General features: G+C 40.2%; 1 protein-coding gene across 2 annotated transcripts in view; it reads left to right on the top strand.

Moving 5' to 3' along the window:
* Abcc2 (ATP binding cassette subfamily C member 2) overlaps positions 1 to 23,117 on the top strand; it is a 73,616-nt gene that overhangs the window by 43,432 nt on the left and 7,067 nt on the right. For both annotated transcript variants that reach the window (XM_003479570.4, XM_063245055.1), the window contains 13 exons: positions 729 to 855; positions 2,936 to 3,112; positions 3,920 to 4,087; positions 7,561 to 7,741; positions 10,359 to 10,485; positions 10,775 to 10,910; positions 11,546 to 11,765; positions 11,891 to 12,045; positions 15,674 to 15,829; positions 17,280 to 17,479; positions 21,201 to 21,327; positions 22,118 to 22,219; positions 22,610 to 22,753. In XM_003479570.4, coding sequence (XP_003479618.3) covers positions 729 to 855; positions 2,936 to 3,112; positions 3,920 to 4,087; positions 7,561 to 7,741; positions 10,359 to 10,485; positions 10,775 to 10,910; positions 11,546 to 11,765; positions 11,891 to 12,045; positions 15,674 to 15,829; positions 17,280 to 17,479; positions 21,201 to 21,327; positions 22,118 to 22,219; positions 22,610 to 22,753 — 2,020 coding nt within the window. The remainder of the gene's footprint in view (positions 1 to 728; positions 856 to 2,935; positions 3,113 to 3,919; positions 4,088 to 7,560; positions 7,742 to 10,358; positions 10,486 to 10,774; positions 10,911 to 11,545; positions 11,766 to 11,890; positions 12,046 to 15,673; positions 15,830 to 17,279; positions 17,480 to 21,200; positions 21,328 to 22,117; positions 22,220 to 22,609; positions 22,754 to 23,117) is intronic.

Here is a 23,117-nt window from a genome sequence, read left to right as displayed (position 1 = left end):
GAGAGCAAACAGAACACAGCTCCCACTTCCTTATGGTAAATCCAGAAGAAATGAAGCTCAATGGGCAGGTGGAGAAAGACTACAAGCTAGTTTCTAATGTTCCAAATGTCCTAGGGGCTCAAGTAATAGGACTGGTACACCGAACCTTGTGTGCTCCCAAGATTCTACCCTCTCATGAACTCCTCAGCTAGAGAAGTCAGATCGTCAGAGGACAAGCCAGGCAATCTTGTTCCAGCAAGTTAAACATTAACTAAGAAGAAGTAACATTTACTTCTTAAACAACTAGATTTGGACAGTGATTTAGCAACCAGATCTAGCCCAGCTCTGTTAGTTTAAAAACAAAGGTCCTTAGTCCAGAGCAAGTAACCTATCAAAGTCACACAACCCAAAAATTGCAGAGTTGGGGCTGCACCAAGCCAGAACTCTAGGTAATCTTATTCAATAGTCCTGTTGGTCATTGGGGAATTTTTCTATTGGAAACATATTTTTGGCACAAAGTTTATAGATGAATTGAATAAGTTAAGGCTCACTCTATGACAATAAAGATAAAAAGAACATCACTAAAGAAGTACTTTGGGGTCTTATGTATCTAAGACAAATTTTCCTGTATTCAGGGGGCACCTTCTCAACTAGACCCCATGGAGAGTCAGAAAAGTGGCATGAACTACTCTTAAACAGCCATACTCCCCTCTCCCCAAAAAATCTTCAAAAAATATTCTCTCTTTCAGTGTGAACCTGGATATTATGCCAGGCCAGCTGGTGGCTATAGTGGGTACTGTGGGCTCTGGAAAGTCTTCCTTGATATCAGCTATGCTGGGAGAAATGGAAAATGTCCACGGGCACATCACTATCAAGGTGAGGGAGAATGTCAATGACTTCTGAACCTCAACTATGGGCTACTCGGTGGAATCATTTTCTCACTTGAGAGAATACACTAGTAGGGGAGGCCTTGGTGACATCTGGCAGACTTGTGAACTGTAGATTCTCTGCACCATCCTAGGGTCTCTGGGGACAGAGTCCAAGAATCTGCATTTTTAATGGGCTCCCAGTTGATTCTCATGTGCATACTACATATGACAGCTACTGACTAGAGATCACTTTTTTCAATGTCTAGACATTTTCACTGTATTCATGTGTTTCTTAAAGTCTCAAATTCTGCAAAAGTGTGCAATAAAAATAACAGAATCTAGAGGGAAGAGTTAACATATGACTAAGGACTTAATGCCATGCGTGCTGTCACATATCTGTAATTCTAGCACCTTGGGAAACTGAGACAGGAACTGAAATTTGAGCCTAGTTTAGACAATTTATCATGATCTTGCCTCAAAATAAAAAATAAAAAATGTTAGAGATGTGGTTCAGTGCAAAGACCCTGAGTTCAATCCCTTGCAAAACACACCCACACCCACACCCATCTCTACACACGTTAAATAACAAACAAAAACAGTATAAAATCAACACTGGCATTTGCATCCAACATTACAATTAGTCCAGGCTTCTTAATTTCTTTTTTGCAAGCTAAATCTTTGAAGGCATTTGTTTCCAATACAAAAACTTGGCATGGGACGTTGACTTCTTCATCAATCATGATTTTTTAACATAGAGGGAAATGTTTTCAAGGTGCTTTCATGAACACTCTGAACTCCCCCAGAAAGCTAAATTTAGGGTAAATTATGGATATTTTAAAATCATTAAATCAGCCACTTCTTACGCTGAAGAGAGACAAGTGTATATTTTCAAATTTTTTCTTAACATCATATATTGCTTAACAACTTCATATATTGCTTCATATATTTTCCTTTTAAATATGAGAAACCTTGCTCCCAATTCTTTATTTTGACCTAGAAAAATTGGAAAAATATGTTTTCCTTTACAATATATTAGCACCATTATTTACCAACTCCTAATGAATTAATTTGCATTTTTAAGAAATCATGCACTATACCAGAAAAGACTATAGATATGTTTCCTATTTCCTTTTGAGAAGCTTTTTATTGTCAACTCATAACTGAGTTCTTTTTCAAACACAAGCATTTGTCAGTCTCTGTCATTTTGAATATAGTGTTCTCTGTGTTTCCTCTTGTGTGCCACGCCAATCTCTTAGTTTTTGCTTCCTAAAATGTTATCCACTCCATTTCCTAAAGTGTTAGCATTGTGTTATATCTAAGAAACTTCTTGGCTCATACCATTAATAAATACCAAATATTTAGGCAGCCTAGTGCATAGTTCTTTGAATCTAAGTTCTATCTTTTTCTTCATTACTCTTTTTTTTAAATTTTTATTTTGAAAGTATACAACAGAACAAGTCAGAATAAAGCCAACTAAGATCGTACAGTGAAATTGGTACAGAACTTCACAGCAGGTTACCGGGATAACAGTAATAGGTATCACAGTATATTTTGTTATCTTTATAATAGTTGTTCTTTCAATCCCGTATATCAAAATGAGATGAAATATAGGACACTATAGAACTTATCAAAACAGAATATTGAATAGAGCAGTACCATTAATCAGAAAAGAGCAAAACAGTAATAAAAATATTTGCCTTCAAAGAAATGGTAGAAGGAAGTCACCCTTATTTGCTATGGTCAGCCTCCCAGGAGATGCTCAGATTTCTGATTCCCACTTGCTAATGGGGGGGGGGGAGAAAGAGAATAGGGGAAGTGGGATATTTGACTCTAGGCCATGTAGCAGTAGGTTCACTATTGCTAAGCAGGGAGGCAGAATGGTCATTTGTTTTCACAGCGTCCTCAGTTCCAACATGGCATGGATCTCAGGAGACAGTGCTGGTTCTCCCCCTGGAAGGGCTGCAGTCTGCCACCCTGCCTCCGCTTACCAGGGAGGGGAGGTCTCTTCATTACTCTTGCTACCTCATCTTTCAACACCACATTTCTGGAAGTACAGTTGTCATATGGCCTAATCCTTTCCCATCTAGGGTACTATGGCTTATGTCCCTCAGCAGTCCTGGATTCAAAATGGCACCATAAAAGACAACATCCTTTTTGGATCAAAGTTGAATGAAAAGAGATACCAGGAAGTTATAGAGGCCTGTGCTCTCCTCCCAGACTTGGAAATATTACCTGGAGGAGACCTGACTGAAATTGGAGAGAAGGTACTTTAGATAACAAGGACCTTGAAGGGTGAAGACATATTGAAAAAAAAAGTGAGGATGATGGGAGAAATACACAGAAATAACATGGTTGATTGATCTTGGTAGTCATGTTTGGAACAAACACCAGAAACCATATGTTTCCACTATCTGTTCACAGCATTTTTGCACAGATAACTCTGAATTTTTAAACTTGACACCTGGAAGCAAATACAGGTATTATTTATTTAAATGAGAGCTAATGAGAGACTATGCCATCTGCTTCATCTATGTTAACGGTGACTGGCCCAAAAGTTGATCATGTTATTAAATGTTCTTTGTAAAAATATATCCTAATGATATTGTGTCCATTGAATAGATATAGCACAATTCACAGTTAGAATGTTTACATTTTTCCTTCCCATTAATAAAAATGAATACAACAATCTTTTGTGGACAGTAATTTTCAGAGGCTGGGCTAGTGCAGACATAGGCCTGGAATAAGTTTTTCTATTAATTCAGAATGCATTTACTGAGCAACTACTAGGACAGTATCTATAAACTAAATCGAGAAAACCTCTACCCTGCAGCAAGCAAACAAAAATATTAAATAATTAAGTTACATGATAGAAAACACTACTTTGGGCCTGCCTTTGATTTTTGGGTTTAACGTTAGTTATTTCAATCAAACTTATGCATTTGCACAAAGAAACTTGTAAGATTTTTAAGCCATAGATATCTGATTGAGGCAAATTTCTTTCTTTTACTCTTTGTTAGATTCTCTAAAGTGGAACTAGGAAGTAGTATAACTGAAATTATTTTCTTCTTCAGGGTATAAATCTCAGTGGTGGCCAGAAGCAGCGAATCAGCTTGGCTAGAGCTGTCTATCAAGATTCAGACATCTATATTCTGGATGACCCTCTATCAGCTGTGGATGCTCATGTAGGAAAACATATTTTCAATAAGGTCTTGGGCCCCCATGGCCTGTTGAATGACAAGGTGAGAAAGCATTCAAAGTGATGAAGATGTATAGGTATGAGGACGGAATCATGTCCTGAAGCAGATTTTCTTATTTGCTTGCTTCCTGGGCCGCTGAGGAAATACAGTCTCAGACTGATCTCCTTGGAGTCTACCACCTGAAGACTTCCATCATGAGGTTTTGGTTTATATTACAACTGGTCCAATTGAGCCTTATTCTATGGCTTTACACTGAACCTCTTAGAACGATTTTGATAAAAATACTTACCAACTTACAGTTACAATGAGAAATGTGTTTGGTGTTTGTCCCCATTTCCTGGCACAGAATTCCTAAAAATCATGGAATTTCAAGAGCGATAGGATTGCCTTTCTGTTATGCACAAGCCCCTCAAGTCTGAGTTTATCCTAATGAAATGCTTTAGGAGGACTGATGATCACCAACATGGACAAGTAGTTAAAGTAGTTTCAGGCCTACCCAATAACCTCCAGGTAGAAAGTAGGGGTAGAGGGGTTATAAAAGCTCTTTTAATGATAGATTTGGAGAACTTCTAGGTTGATGAGCACATCAAGGTGCTGGGAGGGTAGTGCACAGTGAGAGGGCACGAAAGCTCTGTACCCCTCCCCCATAGCATGTCCTGTGCATTGCTTTCCTGTGGCTGCTCCTGAGCTGTAGCCTTCATAGTAAGCTGATGAAATAAGTCAAGTGGTTTCCTGAGATCCCTGAGGCTTTCTAGAAAATTACAGAACCTTAAGAGGGAGTCAAGCTCATGGCCTGTTGTCAGAATTATAAAGAGCCTAAGACTATCTGCTGGCATCTGAAGTGGGGTACAATTTTGTGGGCCTTTAAACTAGGGGTGTGTGCTAATTTCAAGTAGTGTCAGAACTAAACTGAATTGTTAGACACCCAACTGGGATTAGAGAATACCCCCAGAGGACCCAACAATTCACTTGCTGGTGGGACACAGATCATCCTTCAGGTATTAGAGTTATGCTCTAAGAAAGCACTTTCCCTGGGATGTTTGCAGGATGTGAGAATATCATGCCTAGAAAGGATGATTACCTGAACATAGAAATACTATCTAATATTTATTAAATATTCATTCATATCCCAGACTCATGCAAAGTATTTCCACTGTTTTCTCATTTGGTACTCACAATTATCGTATCAGACAGGATAGGTAAAACGAACAGAAAAACAAAATCACTGGAGCTGGTCATAGGTGAAAACTATGCTTTTGTGGCTGTGGAGCAAATTGGCATGCTTATCCTCACACAGTGTGCCAAATTTCAAGCAGGGCTGACAAAGCCCCTCTGTTGCTAACATAATTTCCCTTGGCACTGGGCAGGGAGATTCTAACAGTATTTGGCCTGTTCCCTTCAAGCTATCTAAGATTCTGAGCTAAGATTGTTGATGATATAGGGGAATTAAACTCTCAACCTGCTGTATGTCCAGCATGAGTTTGTGTTCTCTAAAATCAAAGAATGAATTTTAAGAACCACAGAGGTTAACAGCAGAATATATTTATTGAGAGAAAGAAAACATCTGTCTGGGAGAGAGACAAAAGGGGTACTGAGTGGGCTGCCAAAGACTCTATCTTTGTAGGGACTTCTATAGAGTAAAACCATGAGGTGAGATGGGTCCAAAATGGAGAAAACACGCGAAATGGCAATGTAGGCAGGCCTGAGGTGGGACAGAACTACAGTCAACCAATAAGATTAATGTTCAGATAAAATTGATTAAATCAGGGACAAATGGGGCAGCCAGTGGGCATGCTTAAAGAGAAGTGACTCTTTCTGAAGGAGGTTGGAATGGTGACTCCTGGCTTTCTCAAAGTGATCCATACCTATTTCAAATATCAATCCCTGATATTTGTACTTGAGGTGTGACTGCATTTGTTTTGTCTTTTGTCTTGAGATCTGGCCCACATCAAGAAGTATCTGTCTCCTCCAAGGTCACAGCACATCTGGTCCTCTGTGCTGGCTCCTCCCTCGAGGGCCTAGCCCTGTCTGACTGCCTATAATATTTCTATCTGACTCAGTGGCCTATAACAATATGACTTGGGCTGCTGTTCTGCTGAGGCCTTTTGCCTCTTTTGAATCAGTAGAGCAGCAGAAACTCTCTCTCTCCTATTTCAGGTCCTGGGTTCTGTCTTTGTTAGGGTTTGCCAGCACAATAGAGAAACAAAAGGAAAGAAAAAGTGACCTTTATTGAGGACATGCAGAGAAGTATACAACTCAGAGGGTTGGGCTTTCTCGTCTGCCAGATACGAGGGGTCTGAGCATTGTGTGACCTCTGACTGGAAGTGGTACTTGGGGTGGGTGTTGATGACATGTGAGGAACTGATTGGAATTCTCTTCACATGCGCGGGAAACAAAAGAGGAAGTTGTAATCCAGGTTGAACAGGAAGGAGAAGGAAGTGGTTGTCAGGATAAGTGCTGTTTTTGCTTTGGCCTTCTGCGATGTTAGACCATCACCATAATTTCCAGTAATTTATAATAGGGCAGAAACCTTTCAGTTCTTATTTTCATTAGTTTTTTAACTGAATACTCACCTTGTTCCAGGTACATTGTGCACATATTTGGAAAGGTTTGGTCTTTGCTCTCACATAGTCACAATTTAATAGAAAGACATACAGAAAAGCAAGCAATAATATTACAACACATGAGTTATTTTCACTGTAGCCTGTATAAACTTCAGTGGAAACACTGGGGGAATACCCAAGCCTTACTAGAAGATTCAGGGAAGGGACTAGAAGAGTTGGCTTTGAGCAGAGACTTAAAGGATGAGCACATTCTCGATATTCCAGGTAAGAAGGGTCTAGTCTCTGTTGGGATGTGAAGTACAGAACAAAGGCAGTAGCTTTAGCTTATCTCTCCAGAAACCCATCACAATTTCATAACTGCTAATTTAGCCTCATTACTTACCCACAAGTGTTTATCGTCTATCTCTGAGTGGAGTTCTAGTCTCAGTAGTCCTTGGTGTCAAAAACAAATCTCTGACACCATAGGGGACCAAGATTAAAATTTCTTGGCCACAGTGTCTCTACATACTAAATAAAAAACTCTTGGGTACAATTGGCTAGCTGGTTAAAGAAAGACTAGTGAGGGGCAATTAGTTTTAGTCAATTAGTTAGCTTTGTATGTACCAGTTATAACAATGGGCACTGATAAGTTTCCTAAATTCAATCTTCTGCCATCCCAGGGAATGGAGGAGGGTAAACCTCATTTTCACTACAGGAAAATAACTATGAGGAGATCCATGGTGTTTGAAGCCTCATTTCATAGGGTCAGGTTTTAAGATGTGGTTCTGGAAGGAAGGAAGGGGGATATAAAAAAGGCCAAGTGATCAGAACTACACTTTTGAAGCACAGTCTCAGTGTGAATCGGAACCATGTTTTTCCCTTTTCAGAGTGGAAGGGAGTAGGATGGACACAGGCAGACAGCACAACTGAATCAACATTCACAATTATTCACAACAATTAACATTTTTACAGACTCGACTGTTGGTTACACATAGCATTCACTTTCTTCCCCAAGTGGATGAGATTGTGGTTCTGGGGAATGGTACCGTCATGGAAAAAGGGTCCTACAGTACTCTGCTGGCCAAAAAAGGAGTGTTTGCTAAGAATCTGAAGACATTCATAAGACATTCAAGTTCTGAAGGAGAAGCCATGGGTAAGTAGAGTATTGGGACAATATACAACTTGGGATCTGAGTCCCAGTATCTACCTTCTGTCTAATATCCAAGGAACTTAGATTGGAAACGAATTACCCAAAGTTTCAAACTCTACTCTTCTCAGTTCTGGGTAAAGAAACAAATTGAAATTGTAGGCCTGGGCCAAACTGGTGACTTTTCCCTGCTCATCTGTCTCTGACAATCAAAAAACATTCTTTAGAAGAGTACGATCTAAAGCCTAGATGAATAATCCTTGTGGGAAGAACACCAGTGAATACCAAGCTCTTACTGATTCAAATCACAAATCCTACTCCAACTACTAAAAACCCATTAAAACTGATTTCTAGATGGTATTGTCACCAGTAAGCTTAGGTCCTTGCTTATAATACTAATGGAAAGTAAAACTAAAGTTTGATCTGTAAGAGCAGAAAGCTTTAATTGAAAAGTTAGAAGGGAGATAGGAAAAGACTCCAGTTTAGGTGGCTGGAAAGGGTATACTCACAGGAGCTTCAGACTGGCCGATCCACAAAGGTAGCTGGCCAGCTTTAAGGAATGGCTGGTGGGCTGGGATTTGGTTGATTATCTCAGTTCTGATATCTTAGCTCTGGAACTCTTTTGGTTGAGGGATGAACTGAGGTGGAGCTCTGGCTTTCCTAAGATGCAGGCAATCACAGATTCAGGATGATGGCTAGAGACATAGATGAATGCTCCTGGAAATCCTTCATCCTGGGGTCTTTATCTTTGAAGAGGCTGAGATCATGTAAATTTAGGGTTAATCAACCTCAGTTTGCTAAATGCTAGACAGACACTCTCCACATGATTAGCATATCTGTATGAAAACCTGACAAGGGATTTGACCCACAGTTTTAAGGTAACAAGGATACAACTATGTTCTACTTTTAGTTACCCATTGGGTTTCTATAGGCCTAAGTGAAGAATCATTGTTTATAGCAAAAAATGGCTTTTAAATCCTTGACTACATCAGAAGAAAACACAAATTATGCTTAAAAGAGTAGTAGGAAAGGGCCCAAGATATTCCAGGATCCCCATCTCTCTTGTTTTTTATTACATCAGCATTAACAGTATACTACTAAATTCTTGATAAGCTTTAACAAAAGAATCTTGATTAAAACACGAAAAACTACTGGGTACATGAACCAGAAAAATGACAGCTGCATAGTGTCAGAGTATACCATAGGAACAGTCCCTAATATTGTGACCAATGGACTTACAAATTAACTCTAGTTAGCAATGGTGCCATTATCATGACTCTTTTCAATGACCTGCCAGTAAGGAGTCAACCATAGTGCTCATTTGTTGGTTTTGAGACAGGGTCTCACTATGCAGTTCAGCTCACTTTTGTAGCCCAAGTTGGTCTCAGATTCCAAGGATCCTCCTGTCTCAGCCTCCCAAATTCTGGGGTTACAGGCTTGTGACACCACACCTGGCCTGGCATCCTGCATACTTATTAGCAGCATGTCAGGATTGAGAAAGCAAGCTCTGGAGTGGTACTAATCCCATGAAGGAGCATCTACAGAGCTTAAAAAGTAGGAGCATATTTTGACTGTGAAGTCAGAGCCTCAGGTAGCTATAATGTCAGAGATGCTGTTGATGTTTCAACTTGCTCCAAATAAGACCAAATAAACAGCAGCTTTGTGAGTGGAAGTTTTCAGAGAATCCCAGGCAGGGAAAAACAATGGCAGTTCTCCTGGGCTGGGACATCTGGAGTTTGGAACCTGCTCTGCCTCTTAGGTAGCTGCTAGGCTGCTAGTTTGCTTGGCTACCATTATTTTGTAGTTGTTGGTTTTCTAAGCAATCACTACTGAGAAGATGGGATGGAAATAGGGCAAGTTCAACAACCACAAAGTGTACTATTCTTACCAAGATTTAGTCACTTAACAAAAAAAGGAAGTGAGCCTTTGGGTTGTTGCAACCTATGGATGATTTCAGAGTTCAGAACAAAATGATTTTACTTTTTCTTTTTGGTCAGTATTTACATTATCTTGTTGGAGGAGCACATTTCCAGAGATTCTTAGTCTACCATTCCACTGGTAGTCATGCTGTGCTTTTCATTTGTTTTATTTTTAGGGTAGGTTTTTAATACTCTCAATTAATAAAAGTTTGTTAAATTATGTGACCTTCAGGGTGAAACTTCAGTTTACAATAATTTCTTTAGTCAACTCTTGGTGTGGTGGCTTCTGTTTACCATAATACTTAAAAGTACTTTGCTGCTTCAAAAAAACTTATAATTCTTGGAATTTTTTTTCTGAAGTTTTTAAAAACTCATGTTTTCTTCTGGTAGAATATTAACATGTCTCTCCTCATCATGGCATTTTCTCAACAAGAATACATACTGACAGGACTAGGGATGTAGCTCAGTGGCAGGGTACTTGCCTAGCTATACAAGTCTCTGCATTCAATCTGTGGTACTGTAAATAAATAGAATGAAGTAAAACAGAATAGAGTGAATGCTAATAATTGATATTTATGGGATAGAGTCTTGTCACCTACATCTGAAATCTGTTGTTGAAACCAACCAGACAGAGAAGTCTTCACTTGTTCATAGGACTATGAGAGCTCTGTGCTATTTTCCTAACCTCTGATGTGTTTTGCTAGTCAATGATGGTGTTGAAGAAGATGATGATGACTGTGGGCTGGTACCCAGCATAGAGGAACTCCCTGAGGATGCAGCCTCCTTGACCATGAGAAGAGAGAATAGCCTTCATCGAACTATGAGCCGCCGGTGGGCTATTTATTCAACTGGCAGCCTTTATCCCTGCCATATTTCTATTTGACCACTCTCTTTTTCTCTGTGGGTGTTTCCTGAGAGGGTGGACCCCTAAGGACATTCCTAGTTCTTCCTTTGCTTCCTTGTATGGACAGAAGGGAGGGTTAGGCCGGTGTCAGTTTCCCTTGGTCATCTACTCCGGTGCGTGCTTTGTTGCCAACAGAGTGATTTTGACATGTTCTTGTAAGATACTCTTAGGAAGCATCTACATTCTTAGGAAGGTTTCTCCCTTTCTACCTCTCAGCTCCAGGCCTGGTAGCAGGCATCTGAAGTCCTTGAAAAACTCTTTGAAAATTCGAAATGGAAATGCCCTGAAAGAGGAGAAAGAACCAGTGAAAGGACAAAAACTAATTGAGAAGGAATTCATGGAAAGTGGAAAGGTAAACAACATACAAAGTACAATTTGAGATGATAAGCAGCCTAAAATCTGAAATTTTAAAATTAGTTGAAACTTGAATACATATCTACAGCCTCAATATGTTCTATTGGTTATGAATTTTTAGATTCCTTATTTAAATTATAAATGAGGCTGTGTTTTCCATCAAATATTTCTATGATAAATGATGTTTCTTGTAAATATCTTGATTCTATCCTTCATGAGTATTTGATTCCATTCTAATGTGTGGAGAACATCAAAACTGCCTTGAGATGCAGTTCTAGGAGCCAAGAAACACTAATATATCAGACCCAGAGCATACAATTCAAATAAATTAAAACCACAAAGGCCAAGGTCTGTAGTAAAGGCTCTGTATCCTAATCTGGTTTGATGTCTTTCTGCCTTAATTATTTTCAGGTTTTTTTAATAACTTGATTGCTATTTATTCTGCATTCATTTCAGCATAAATCTGTTATCCTGGTCCAGTTCAGAGGTAGTGACCACAGATCACCAAATTTTGCTATTTGTTATTATCTATATTGTCAGGGGACTCCACTCCTCCTTGTGATTGATTTTTTAGGTAATTCTTCACCTAAAGCTATTAAGAGTGTTCTACTAATAGTAATGGGGCCTTTGCAGGTGAAATTCTCCATCTACATGAAATACCTACAAGCAATGGGATGGTCCTCTATAATCTTCATCATCTTTTTCTACGTGATGAATTCTGTGGCTTTTATTGGGTCCAATCTTTGGCTTAGTGCTTGGACCAGAGACTCTGTCATCTACAATGCCACCGACTATCCACCCTCTCAGAGGGACCTGAGAATTGGAGTGTATGGCGGGCTGGGAGTGGCACAAGGTATTTGTAAAGGTCATGATAAACCTTTTTTACAGAATCTCAGGAAAACTTTTGTTATTGCAGGCGAGGCACAAATTTCCAAGAGTTTTTTGGTATGATGTTGATAAAACTGCTTCCATTTCTAGCTGTATTTGTGCTGGCAGCAACTATCTGGAGCGTGTACGGCTGCAACTATGCATCGAAAATCTTACACAAGCAACTGCTAATCAGTGTCCTTCACGCACCTATGCGCTTTTTTGATACAACACCCACAGGCCGAATTGTGAACAGATTTGCTGGTGTAAGTATCTCAAGGGAGACATGGTGGTATGTTTATATGGTGATGTTCCTTCTATTGCTTATAGGGAGGAATTATGACGCCCTCTCAGCAGACAACTCTTTGGAATTCCAGTTTTTGTGTCTACTCAGCATGCACATGTTTTTTGAGTACTTCCTGTAGGGAAGGACCCTAAGGATGTAGGAATGAACAGCTCTGGCGCTTGGCAGCTACTGTCTCGTGAAGCAGACCGCCAAAGAAATGAGAAACCATGGTAGAATAGGGTAAAAACAGTGTGTATAGAAGCGTTTTGAAAGTCCAAAGAAATGACAGAGAAAGGACTCACCCTGGATGACCGAGGCTAGAAAATGTCAGAAAAACAAAACAGTTCGTAATAGAAGAAGGCAGGGGGGTGGGGAGGGCTGCTGGGAGCGGGGTAGGCAGTGGAAGCCCTGGAGCAGGCTGCTTTGCAGAGGGTGAGGGAAACGCCTAAGTAAAAGCACTGACATACCCAGTGGCAGAGAATGAAAGGAAAATAGAGTAATCCTCTGCTCAGTCTCTGCCTTTGTTCCTGAAATTTCTCTTTGATGCTTTAAAAATTAGCGAGTCAGATACAAAGCTGGTTTCTTTTGTTGAGAAACCCAAAATAAAGAGCAAAATAAAGATAGGTAGTAGGAAGTGTGAAAATAGATCTTTTTCAAATGGGAAAGGGATCAAGAAATGGTGAGAGGGGCCAGGTGTGCAGCTGAGTGGCTCAGTGTCTGCCTAGCAAACACAAGGCCTTGAGTTGATTCCAGTATCAAAAAACAAAACAAACAAACACAAAGGGGGAGGGAGAAATGGAGGGGGATGTAGAGAAGGGATGGAAAGGGGATGAGAAAAAAAAAAAATAGAGATATTCATGTATTAGTTTCCCCACAAGGAATGTAACTGTTAATGTAATCCAAACATGTACTAATAAAAAATAAAAACTGGATAAAAAAGAATGAATGCCATAGGTCTGAATATTGAATGAGAGTGATCTATAATTTTAAGGAGATTCTCAAACATTGTTTCTATCTACTATAAATCTTTTAGCCACTGACATGTATCTATTCACTCAAAAATATTACTGAGTACATTTTTTGAGCCAAATAGTACACTAGGCACTGGGCCCTCAGTAACTGTTAAGCTCATACACAGATGGCTCTCTTTGACGGGCTAGTCCTGATTCATTCATTTATTTTTAAGTGGATCTGAGATGGAAGTTTCAGAAACAAAAGTAGAGAGCAGGCAATTCTAAATTATATTCAAGTGTCATCAGCACAGTTTCTAGTACTCGGCTTGTGGAAAAGAATATATAGACAGTGTCTAGGCTGGGGACATAGCTCAGCAATGCAGCGCATGCCTGGCAGATATAAGGCCCAGAGTTTAATTCCTGGTACCAAAAAATAAAAAAACAAGTGTCTGAGTAGTTTGGACTCTTTATTTTTTTAGTTTACACACATAAGCAAACCCCTAGAGGGTTAAAGGGTAGCTCACAGCCCATTGCCAGGAGTAGGGACAAGACAACCACTTAAAAAGTGGGTTCCATTTGTCCCCTTCCTCTGGGAGAAACAGTAAACATATTATCATTGGAGGCCACTTAAATTGGCTCTTTGCCTTTTCATAGGACCTAAAAGGGAATACACTTTTGTATGGAAACATTTCACATAGGAATTTTATAAAGATTGTTTTTCCCATGTCATTATATTTGGTTAATTGTATAAAAAAGAATATAGAGGTCTTTCTATGAGCTTGTCAGACCACAGTTTTGCTGAGTGCTTTTGCATGAATAAGGAGACTATTGTTAATCATATGTATGTTTTTTGGAGGAGGTGACTCAGACTTACAAAAGTGAGTTTGATCTAGGACCTTTGATCACCAGTGGCTGAATCTTTAAGAGTTAAGAGCACAGGAATACTTGGTGCTCACCTGTAATGCCAGCACCTTAGGAGGCTCACCCAGGAGAACCACAAGTGTGAGGTCATCCTGAACAGTTTATATCTCAAAATAAAATTTTTAAAAAGTTGAGGATTGTTGGGCACATCAGCATACAAGTGTAATTCCAGCATTCAGGAGGCTGAAGTAGCAGGATTGCTGTGAGTTTGAGGCCACTGGGCTACACAGTGAGTTCAAGACTGGCCTGAACTACATAGTGAAACCTTGTTTCAAAAAACCAAAAACCAGCCAACCAACCAAACAAGCAAACATAGCTGGGGATAGAGCTCAGAGCAAGGCCCTGAATTCAGTTACCAGTACTGCTAAAAGAAAGGAAAGGGACTAGGAAGGGAAAGGAGAGGAGAACAAATGGAGCAAATAAGGATGAAGAATCTGTGCTGGGTTAGAACCAAACAATCTGCACAGAACTGATCAGGTGAGCATCTCTCTTCTTTCTATCTTTCCTCCATTCCTTTTTTCTTTCTTCTCCTCCTTCTCTTTCTCCCTCCTCTTCCTACTCTTTCTTCTTCTTTTTCTTGTTCTTTTTGTTCTTCTTCTCTCTTTCTCTCTCTCTCTCTCTCTCTCTCTCTCTCTCTCTCTCTCTCTCTCTGTTCTCCTTGAATGTTGTTATATATTCTATTATAATATGACTTTGGGAAAAGCACATAGATAAATTCAAGAGTCATTCTTAATTCAGAGCTGTATGGAAAGACAATTATCTTTGACCCAGTTTGGGAAACTCCAGAGATAATTTGAGTCATGTTAGTTCTTGCATATAGAATCAATACAGAATCAATATAATCCTCTAAGAAAGCAAGGGAAGTGCAGCCCAAAGTGTAAGGCAGGCTTCCTGGATCTGTTCTAGACCATTCATTCCCCATTAATTTCCCATTTGTTAATTTATTCTACGTGACAAGAAGGCAATGTGGCAGTAAGACCCATCTGTCACCTTTGGGCTTCTTGATTAGAAAACTGACCAGCCAGGGATCACATTTCCTTCCACTTCCCTTTCCTCTTGAACCTCTCTATACTTGGCAGAAGAAACATCTTCTCTGTTAAAAGTGGTTCTTTGCTCTTGAGCGGGTGACACGGTTGGTTGGCTTTTTCTTTTTCTTTTTTTTTTTTTTTTTTTTTTTGTCTTTTTCGTTTTTATCAGTACCAGGGATCAAACTCACGACTGCCCACTTGCAAGGTAGGCGCGTATGCCGCTGAGCTAAATCCCCAGCCCCAAGGTTGGTTGGCTTTTAACAAACAAGTGTTTGTTAAAAGTTTGTTGTGTTACAGGCTCTATCCTAGGTATTCAATAGAGTTAGGAACTCTGTAAAGCTAGAATAATTCAATTGAGTTGGTTATGGGAGAAGGATTTTTACCAGTATAGCTCTCTTAACTTATACTAATTATGAATGATTTAATAAACTTGGTGAATGAGAATAGTGAAAACCCTTACTAAATCTATGGTAAAAGGTTGAAGGATGATTGTTATATCTGTTTGGAGGAACTTTAGAAAATGAGAAAATTACAGAAATTAGGTTGGTTGTTAAGGTAAGCAGTACAATCTATTGCAAATCAGTATCTTTAAAAGATTAAATGAAATTCATTAGAAACACACAACCAGGTTCCTGGATGGTGCAAGGAGGATGTAAAATATCTCAGTAATTCATTGGCTCACCATCTTTCTCAATGGCATTCCTAGGACATCTCCACTGTGGATGAAACCCTCCCTCAGAGCCTGCGCAGCTGGCTGATGTGCTTCCTGGGGATAATTAGCACTCTTGTCATGATCTGCATGGCCACTCCTATATTTGTCATCGTTATCATTCCTCTTGGCATTATTTATGTGGCTATCCAGGTAGGTTTGGCAGTGGCTAAGTCTTAGTTCTCTTTGCTTATAGAAGCCAGTATTGGATTTTCTTTACTGCTCTCCAGCACCTTTGCAGTTTGGTCACTATTGATGGACCCAGGAGCTCACTGGCTACTGTCTGAAGTTCATTGGTTAGCATCCATAGATACATGGTTCACAGCGCATCTCACCCTAACTTGGATTTCTGTTTGGATTCAAGGCCACTTTGAGACTGGCTCTAGACAAAGTCTTGCAATTCAATAAAAACCTCCAAAATGGTTAGGTCGTCTTAGAAAAATCATGCCATAGATGCTTCCTCTTTTAATTTTGAACAGGTATATCTGCTTGGAGATGTCTCTCGACAGGAGTTAGATCACTTTTCACTTCAGGCAGTTCTAATTTCATTGGGGTGTCTGTGGATGTGTTAGGTTCAATTTCAACATACTCTTGGAGGGAACAGGTAACTTAGGAGCCATACTTCATAGAAAAATAAAAAGGGCTTCACGCCCACATTAAAAATTGATGAGGAGAGTGAAACTTTCAGGAGAACTCTTGTGCTAACAGCTGCCTTTGTTATGAACTGTTTATCTAGGGGACACAATCCTGAAGACCACACAGTATGGTATTATGGCCTTATGGCCTGTGGTAAGATAGCACCATTTGCATTGTTCTGTGGGCACACCATCGTCTCCATAACAGATTTTTGACTGTTCAAAACAAATCAAGAAATAAGGGGCAGGATTATTTAAGGAAGCTTCTAAATAAACACTGATTCTCAAATGTGCAATTCTTCCAAGGTTTTAACAAATCCTTACAGAATCAAGGAACACAATATTCCACCCATCATGCTTTGCCCTTCAGGCACAGAGGTTCTGGCTACACCCTACTGCATCCAGTTCCTTCTTCTCTCACTGGTCTGCACACTTCCGTTACTATCTTTACCTTCACATACCACCAAGACAGTTTTAAATGCGACTGTTCAATTTTTACTCAAACCTCATCATTCTTTTTCTGACCATTTTGTCTCTAGACACTTTACATGCCTCTGCATCCTAGAAAACTTTACAAAATCCTTTTCAAGACACTTTCTCTAAGGAGTACAGAAACTATCATCTGGACACCATATGGAGACCTCAGCAGAGAGTGTGGACTCAACTGACAAACTCCTGATGTGGTTTGGAAATGCAAATCTCTATGGCTAGCTTCCCTCCCAACATCAGTCTCCCCAATGTTCTCTTCCTTAGGCCTCTCTTTTATTCCTCTCCTGATTCCTCTGGCCAGTGGTAACACTGCAGGCTTCTGTCTTGTCCAGATGTGGGGTGCAGCCATCAAGAAAGGAATGCTGAGTCGAGCCCCAAAGGAAGAAGTGTCGTGCACGTGACATGATTATGTGACCACTGCTACCCTTTTTGTAGTCAGGTGTTCTGTGTGACTGGTGCTATACTTTTTGTATATTCAGGTGTTCTATGTGGCAACTTCCCGCCAGCTGAGACGTCTGGACTCTGTCACTAGGTCCCCAATCTACTCTCACTTTAGTGAGACAGTAACAGGTTTGCCTGTTATCCATGCCTTTGAACACCAGCAGCGATTTATAAAGTACAATGAGATGGCAATTGACAACAACCAGAAATGTCTCTTTTCCTGGATTATCTCCAACAGGTGAGGCTTCTCCTGGACGTTTACCCAAATGTATGCTTTGGGGTTCTACATGTGTGGTCGGTAGTATAAAACTGACACCAGCCACGCAGCTCTCGTGTGTAAGTAGACAGAAGAAAGTGTGAGCTTTTGAGTCAGAGACTGGTCTCCTGTGTCCACTCTACCGTTTACCAAGCTGGGTGAACTGCCTTGGCTTCTCTAAGAAAAATGAGTTTCTTTGTCTTTTATAATGAAAAAGACACACTCCATCTTGCAGGGTCATGGTGGGAGTCAAACAACATTTGTGTGCCTTTGGTAACCCGTTCAAGTGCTGGGTACACTGAACAGTCCCTATTTACTACCTTAAGAATGGGTATGAGGCTCTCCATAGGTGTGATGCTCCTTTTAGAATGGGAGAAAAAGCAGAAGCTAGAGAGAGGAGAAATTTTAGGTTAAAAAAAAAAAAAAAAAAAAAAAAAAACCTCTTTAGGTAAAACTCTTAAGATAGAATATATTGGGGTGGGGGTTTAGCTCAGCAGCACAAGTGCCTGCCTGGCAAGTGCAAGATCATGAGTTAGATCCCTGGTCCAAAAAAAAAGATAATATATTTTGGAAAAACATTTAATAAACTTTTAGAAACACATTTAACTATTGCTAAGTCTGATACAGGCATCTCCTCAGAGCATAAGAGCTCAAACAGAAGAAGGAAACTCACACCCTATGAGGTGAATTTCTGTTGGGTGCGATCTTTCACCTGTGGCGGGCAGTGGTTACATCTTTGATGGAGAAAAGTCTTTTCAGGAAGAGAAATTTTTAAATTTCTTTTGAGATAAGGTCTCACTATGCAGTTCAGGCTGGCCCTGAGCTCACTTTGTAGCCCAGGCTGATCTCAAACTCACAACGATCCTCCTGACTTAGCCTTTTAAGTACTGGCATTACAGGCATGCACCACCATGCCCAGCTAGGAAGGAAAATTCTCCAGTGACTTTCGAATTATCTTGAGGTGATAAGGGCAGGCTAATGATGGTCAGAGTTATTAACAACGTTCACAATTTAGGAATTTAGTTATAAAGATGTTTGATTCCAAGAGACTTTGTTTTGTTTTGTTTTGTTTATTAAGACAGAGTCCCAAAACATAGGTCAGTTTGTCTTTGAACTCATTATGTTGCCCAAGCTGACCTTAAACTCCTGGGAATCTTGGAATCCTTGGCCTCAGCCTCCCAAATTCGGTGGTCACAGGTGTGCTCTGCCATACTCAGTTTATTTCCTAGAGACTTTTGAGAGGCAGTAGACATATAAGCAAACCCTGTTGGATTCATTGTATTGTATTTATTTGTACACATAATAGAATCATTAGCACAAACTTACTTAAATATATTTTATTGGGGAGAGTGAATTTTTATAGACTTTCTTTTTATCCACACTCTTCTGTTTTCTACCCAACATATTTCCCTGAGATCAACTCACATTCATCTTCCCTCCACCCCCAGCTTCTTCTTTCCTTTAAAACTTTTAAGATCAGACAGGATGGGGCTAGGGGTTTAGCTCAGCGGCATAAGCCCCTGCCTTGCAAGCAGGTGTTTGTGAGTTCGATCCCCAGTACCGATAAAAATGAAAAAGACAAAAAAAAAAAAAAAAAAAAAAAAAAAAAGATCAGACAGGATGCTGGAACCTCTCTCAGTGCTTGCTTTTTAGCCATGCACAAGGACTCACTAGGGCATTGCTTAGCAGTTCAAACGAAGACCTTTAGCATTCACCTAAAGTGCAGATTTCTAAACTTATCTTAGACCCCTTAAAGCTGAGTTTCCTGGGGAAAACTTCAGGAATTTTTAACGTAAACTTATATCACTTGCCTTAGGTTATTCTTATAATTCGGCAACTTTGGAAGAGTTACTTTAGAAAACTCATCTAAAGAACAATCAGCCCTTTTGAAAGGCTAAAGCAGGAGGACTGGTGTGAGTTCAAGGCCAGCCTGGGCCGCATAGTGAGTTCAAGGTTGATCTGAAATACATGGTGAGACCCTGTCTCAAACCTCGCCCCCACATTTTTTTAACTTTCTTTAAAAATACAATTGGATGCTGTTCTTTTTTTTCTTGTGGTACCGGGGATTGAACTCACAACCTCACATGGGCCAGGCAGGTGCTTATGCCACTGAGCTAAATCCCTAACCCCAGTAAAATAGAATGGACTTCCAGAATACATTGAGGTATTCCTAAATCAAACTGAGGCATCGCCTTAGGAGTATAGCCCACTCTCAAAGACACAGATGTAAGCAAAGACTTTATGAACAAAGCTTTTATCACACAGAATCAACAACTGGGTTCTCATCTTACTAAAAAAAAACCTTTGCACAACAAAAGAAACCAACAGAATGAACAGACAGCTCTGCAGAGTGGCAGAAAAAATTTTACCAGCTATTCCTCAGACAAAGAACTAATATCTAGAATATATAATTTTTAAAAATGAGACCCGCCCCCAATTTAAAGACCCAATCTGAAAATAAGCATCTGAGATGAATAGACACTTCTCAGATGAAAAAGTACAAAGGGCAAATAAATATATAAAAATGTTCAGCATCACTGGTCATTGGCAAATTAAAACAACACTGAGATTCTATCTCACCCCAGAAAGAATGGCTGTCATTAAGAGATCAACCAGTAACAAATGCTGGTGAGGCTGTAGGGAAAAAGGAACATTTCTCCACTGCGGATGAGGGCATTAATGGATACAACCAATCTGAAAATCAGTATAGAGGCTTCTCAAAAATGCCAGGCATGGTGGCTCATGCCTGTAATCCCAGCACTTGGGAGGCTGAGGCAGGAGATCGTTGCAAGTTCCAGACCAGCCTGGGATAACCAGGCTGGGCTACAAAGTGAGCTCAAGGCCAGCCTGAACTGCATAGCGAGACCCTGTCTCAAGATGACAAAAAAAAAAAAAAAAAAAAAAAAAAAACTAGAACCAAAGATTCCATTTGAGCAAGCTACACCCTTTGATATCTTCCCAAAAGAGGTAAAAGCCTCATACCACAGTGACATATGCACACTCATGTTTATAGCAGCACAGTTCCTAACAGCAAATCTTGCCAACAGCCCAGATGCCTCTCAATGGATGAACGGATAAAGAAAATGTATTTACTCTGCCATAAAGAAGGATAAATTTGAGACATTTTTAACAAGTGAATGCACCTTTATAACATACTTTTAAGTAAAATAAATCAGACACAGACTTGTTTGTTTGTTTTTGGTACCAAGGATCAAACTCATGACCTTGTACTTGGCAGGCAGGTGCTTATGCCACTGAGCTAAATCCCCACATCAGACACAACAGTTTAAATATCATTGTTTCTCTTGTGTGGGGAACAAAAAGGGTAAATAAGGATGTTAGATATTGGAAAGTAGGAAGAAAATGTTCAAATGGAAAGAGGAATGGGGAAGGGAAAGGGAAGAAGAGAAAAGGAAAAAAGTAGAAGGGAAAATGGAAATAGAGCTTTTGTAAATAAGGAAAGGAAGAAAGTTGACAGGAGACAAAGGAATGGGGGGAAAGAAAATCAAGACATGTAACATACAAGTAAAAATTTCTTATGATGAAATTTGATTTTTATATAATAGCAATAAAATTAATTTTTAAAAAAGCACAGGCCTATCAACTCAAACCTTCTAAGAATGTTCTATAAACTCCCAAGTCTCTGGCTAACGTGAGGGAGGAGAGCTCAGTGAGTCGTCTCTCTAATTGGATTCTCCCACAGGTGGCTCGCAATTCGCTTGGAGTTTGTTGGGAATCTGATCGTCTTCTGTTCATCTTTGCTGATGGTTATTTATAAAACCACCCTAACTGGAGACACCATCGGCTTTGTTCTTTCCAATGCCCTTAATGTGAGTCTAAGGCTGGGAGTTTGGCTAAATTAATATTCTTATTCTTAAATTGATTCTGGGGTACCCAATGTATTTTTGTAACAGCGGGAAGGCACTTGGTGTTTATTGGTGTGAAGAAGGATGAGGGTCCACATGGATGTCTGATGTTAACAGCTAATAGAAGGAAGATCATTTTGGGGGGAGCCTTTTCCTGCCCTGGAGTTTTTTTGTTTGTTTGTTTTTCCCAGGCACTTCCCCATTTGTAAAACACCATCTACAGTTCCTCGTACAAACAGCACTAGACTTACTGCCAGAAGGCCTCAATTCTGGTCCTACTTAAATATACACTTCTCCACCTTTACCTTTATCCCCAAAACCCCCAAAGCTCATCTTGCAGGTCATCTGAACACCACAGTTGAGCAATTAATCTTTTTTTTGTTTTTTGAGACAGGGTCTCATTATGCAGTTTAGGTGCTGGGCTTCAACTCACCATGTAGCCCAGACTTGCCTTGAGCTTGCAGAGATTCTCCTGCCTCAGCCTTCCAAGTGTTGGGATTACAGATGTGCACCACCATACCTGGCTGGGTACTTAATTATTCAGCCACTCAATGCACTGGGGTTATCCCCCTCAACACACACCACCAGAGAAACACAGAATGTCTTTCTCATGTTTTATATATTCTTATAGAGCCTAGCACAGTACTGAGTACAAAGAAAGTGCTAAAATTACCTTTTAGTTTGACTATTTAAATGGTTTCTGAGTCTAAGACCATTTTTAGTCTTTCACACTATTTTCTTTTGTCTCCTACAGATCACACAAACCCTGAACTGGCTAGTGAGGATGACATCAGAAACAGAGACCAACATTGTAGCTGTTGAGCGAATAAATGAGTACATAAATGTGGAAACAGAGGTAAGGAAGGATAGAGAAACCCAGGGAGAAGACCTGTGCAAGTCCTTTGAGCGTCCCTGTGCATCATTTCTTAATATCCCATAAGAGTTCATAGTATTTTTTAAGAGTTTACTTTGTTCTAACTCAAAGAACTTAATTCCATCAAATTTAGGAAATGGTTTAGGGGAAGTCATGTCTTAGAATGTGCCAAGTTAGATGGTGGTTCCATTGTGGAGATCCATAGAACAAGCTTATGGGGTAGGATTTCATCCATTGAGTAAGGTAGGAATCTTCTGGGAAAACAAGTCCAGGTCAGTCAGGTGGCTGGGATCCTACTATTCTGTGACATGAGGGCTGTTTGGCTGAGTTGCCCCTGTGTGTAAAGCGCTTCTCATCCTATCCTGTTGCTAGGCACCCTGGGTGACTGACAAGAGGCCTCCCACAGATTGGCCCAGCAAAGGTGAGATCCAGTTTAGCAACTACCAGGTGCGGTACCGGCCTGAGCTGGATCTGGTACTGAAGGGGATCACTTGTAATGTCAAGAGCACCGAGAAGGTAGGTGGATGTGCGGCCTTATGATCAGAGACACAGAATAGGGAGCAGCTGGACTCTGGTCCTGTATCACTGGGTAAAGGTCAGGTCCCCTACTTTGTGTTCAGGGACAGAGCACCACCACCAGAGGGCAGAATATCAACACAAGATGTCCAGCTTCCCTGCCAGCTGACCAGGGTTCACTTCCTGTAGCCAGGAAGTTAGGAAGAAAATAAGGGAGCGTCAGGCTTGGGGGAGAAGCCTGTTGAGAAGAACAGTGTGGAGGATTGTCCTCACAGAGAGAATGGCTGACTGTTCCTGCCAGTCTGAGAAATCTGCCACCCTCGAACCCTCCAAGGGTTTGAGATCTAGGGTAGGATCAAAAACA

This window comes from Cavia porcellus, unplaced genomic scaffold (genome assembly GCF_034190915.1).
Source record: "Cavia porcellus strain 051 isolate PalLab524CR breed Dunkin Hartley unplaced genomic scaffold, mCavPor4.1 scaffold_2, whole genome shotgun sequence".
In the NCBI taxonomy this organism is placed as follows: Eukaryota; Metazoa; Chordata; class Mammalia; order Rodentia; family Caviidae; genus Cavia; species Cavia porcellus.
This window is presented reverse-complemented; position numbering and strand designations above follow the sequence as displayed.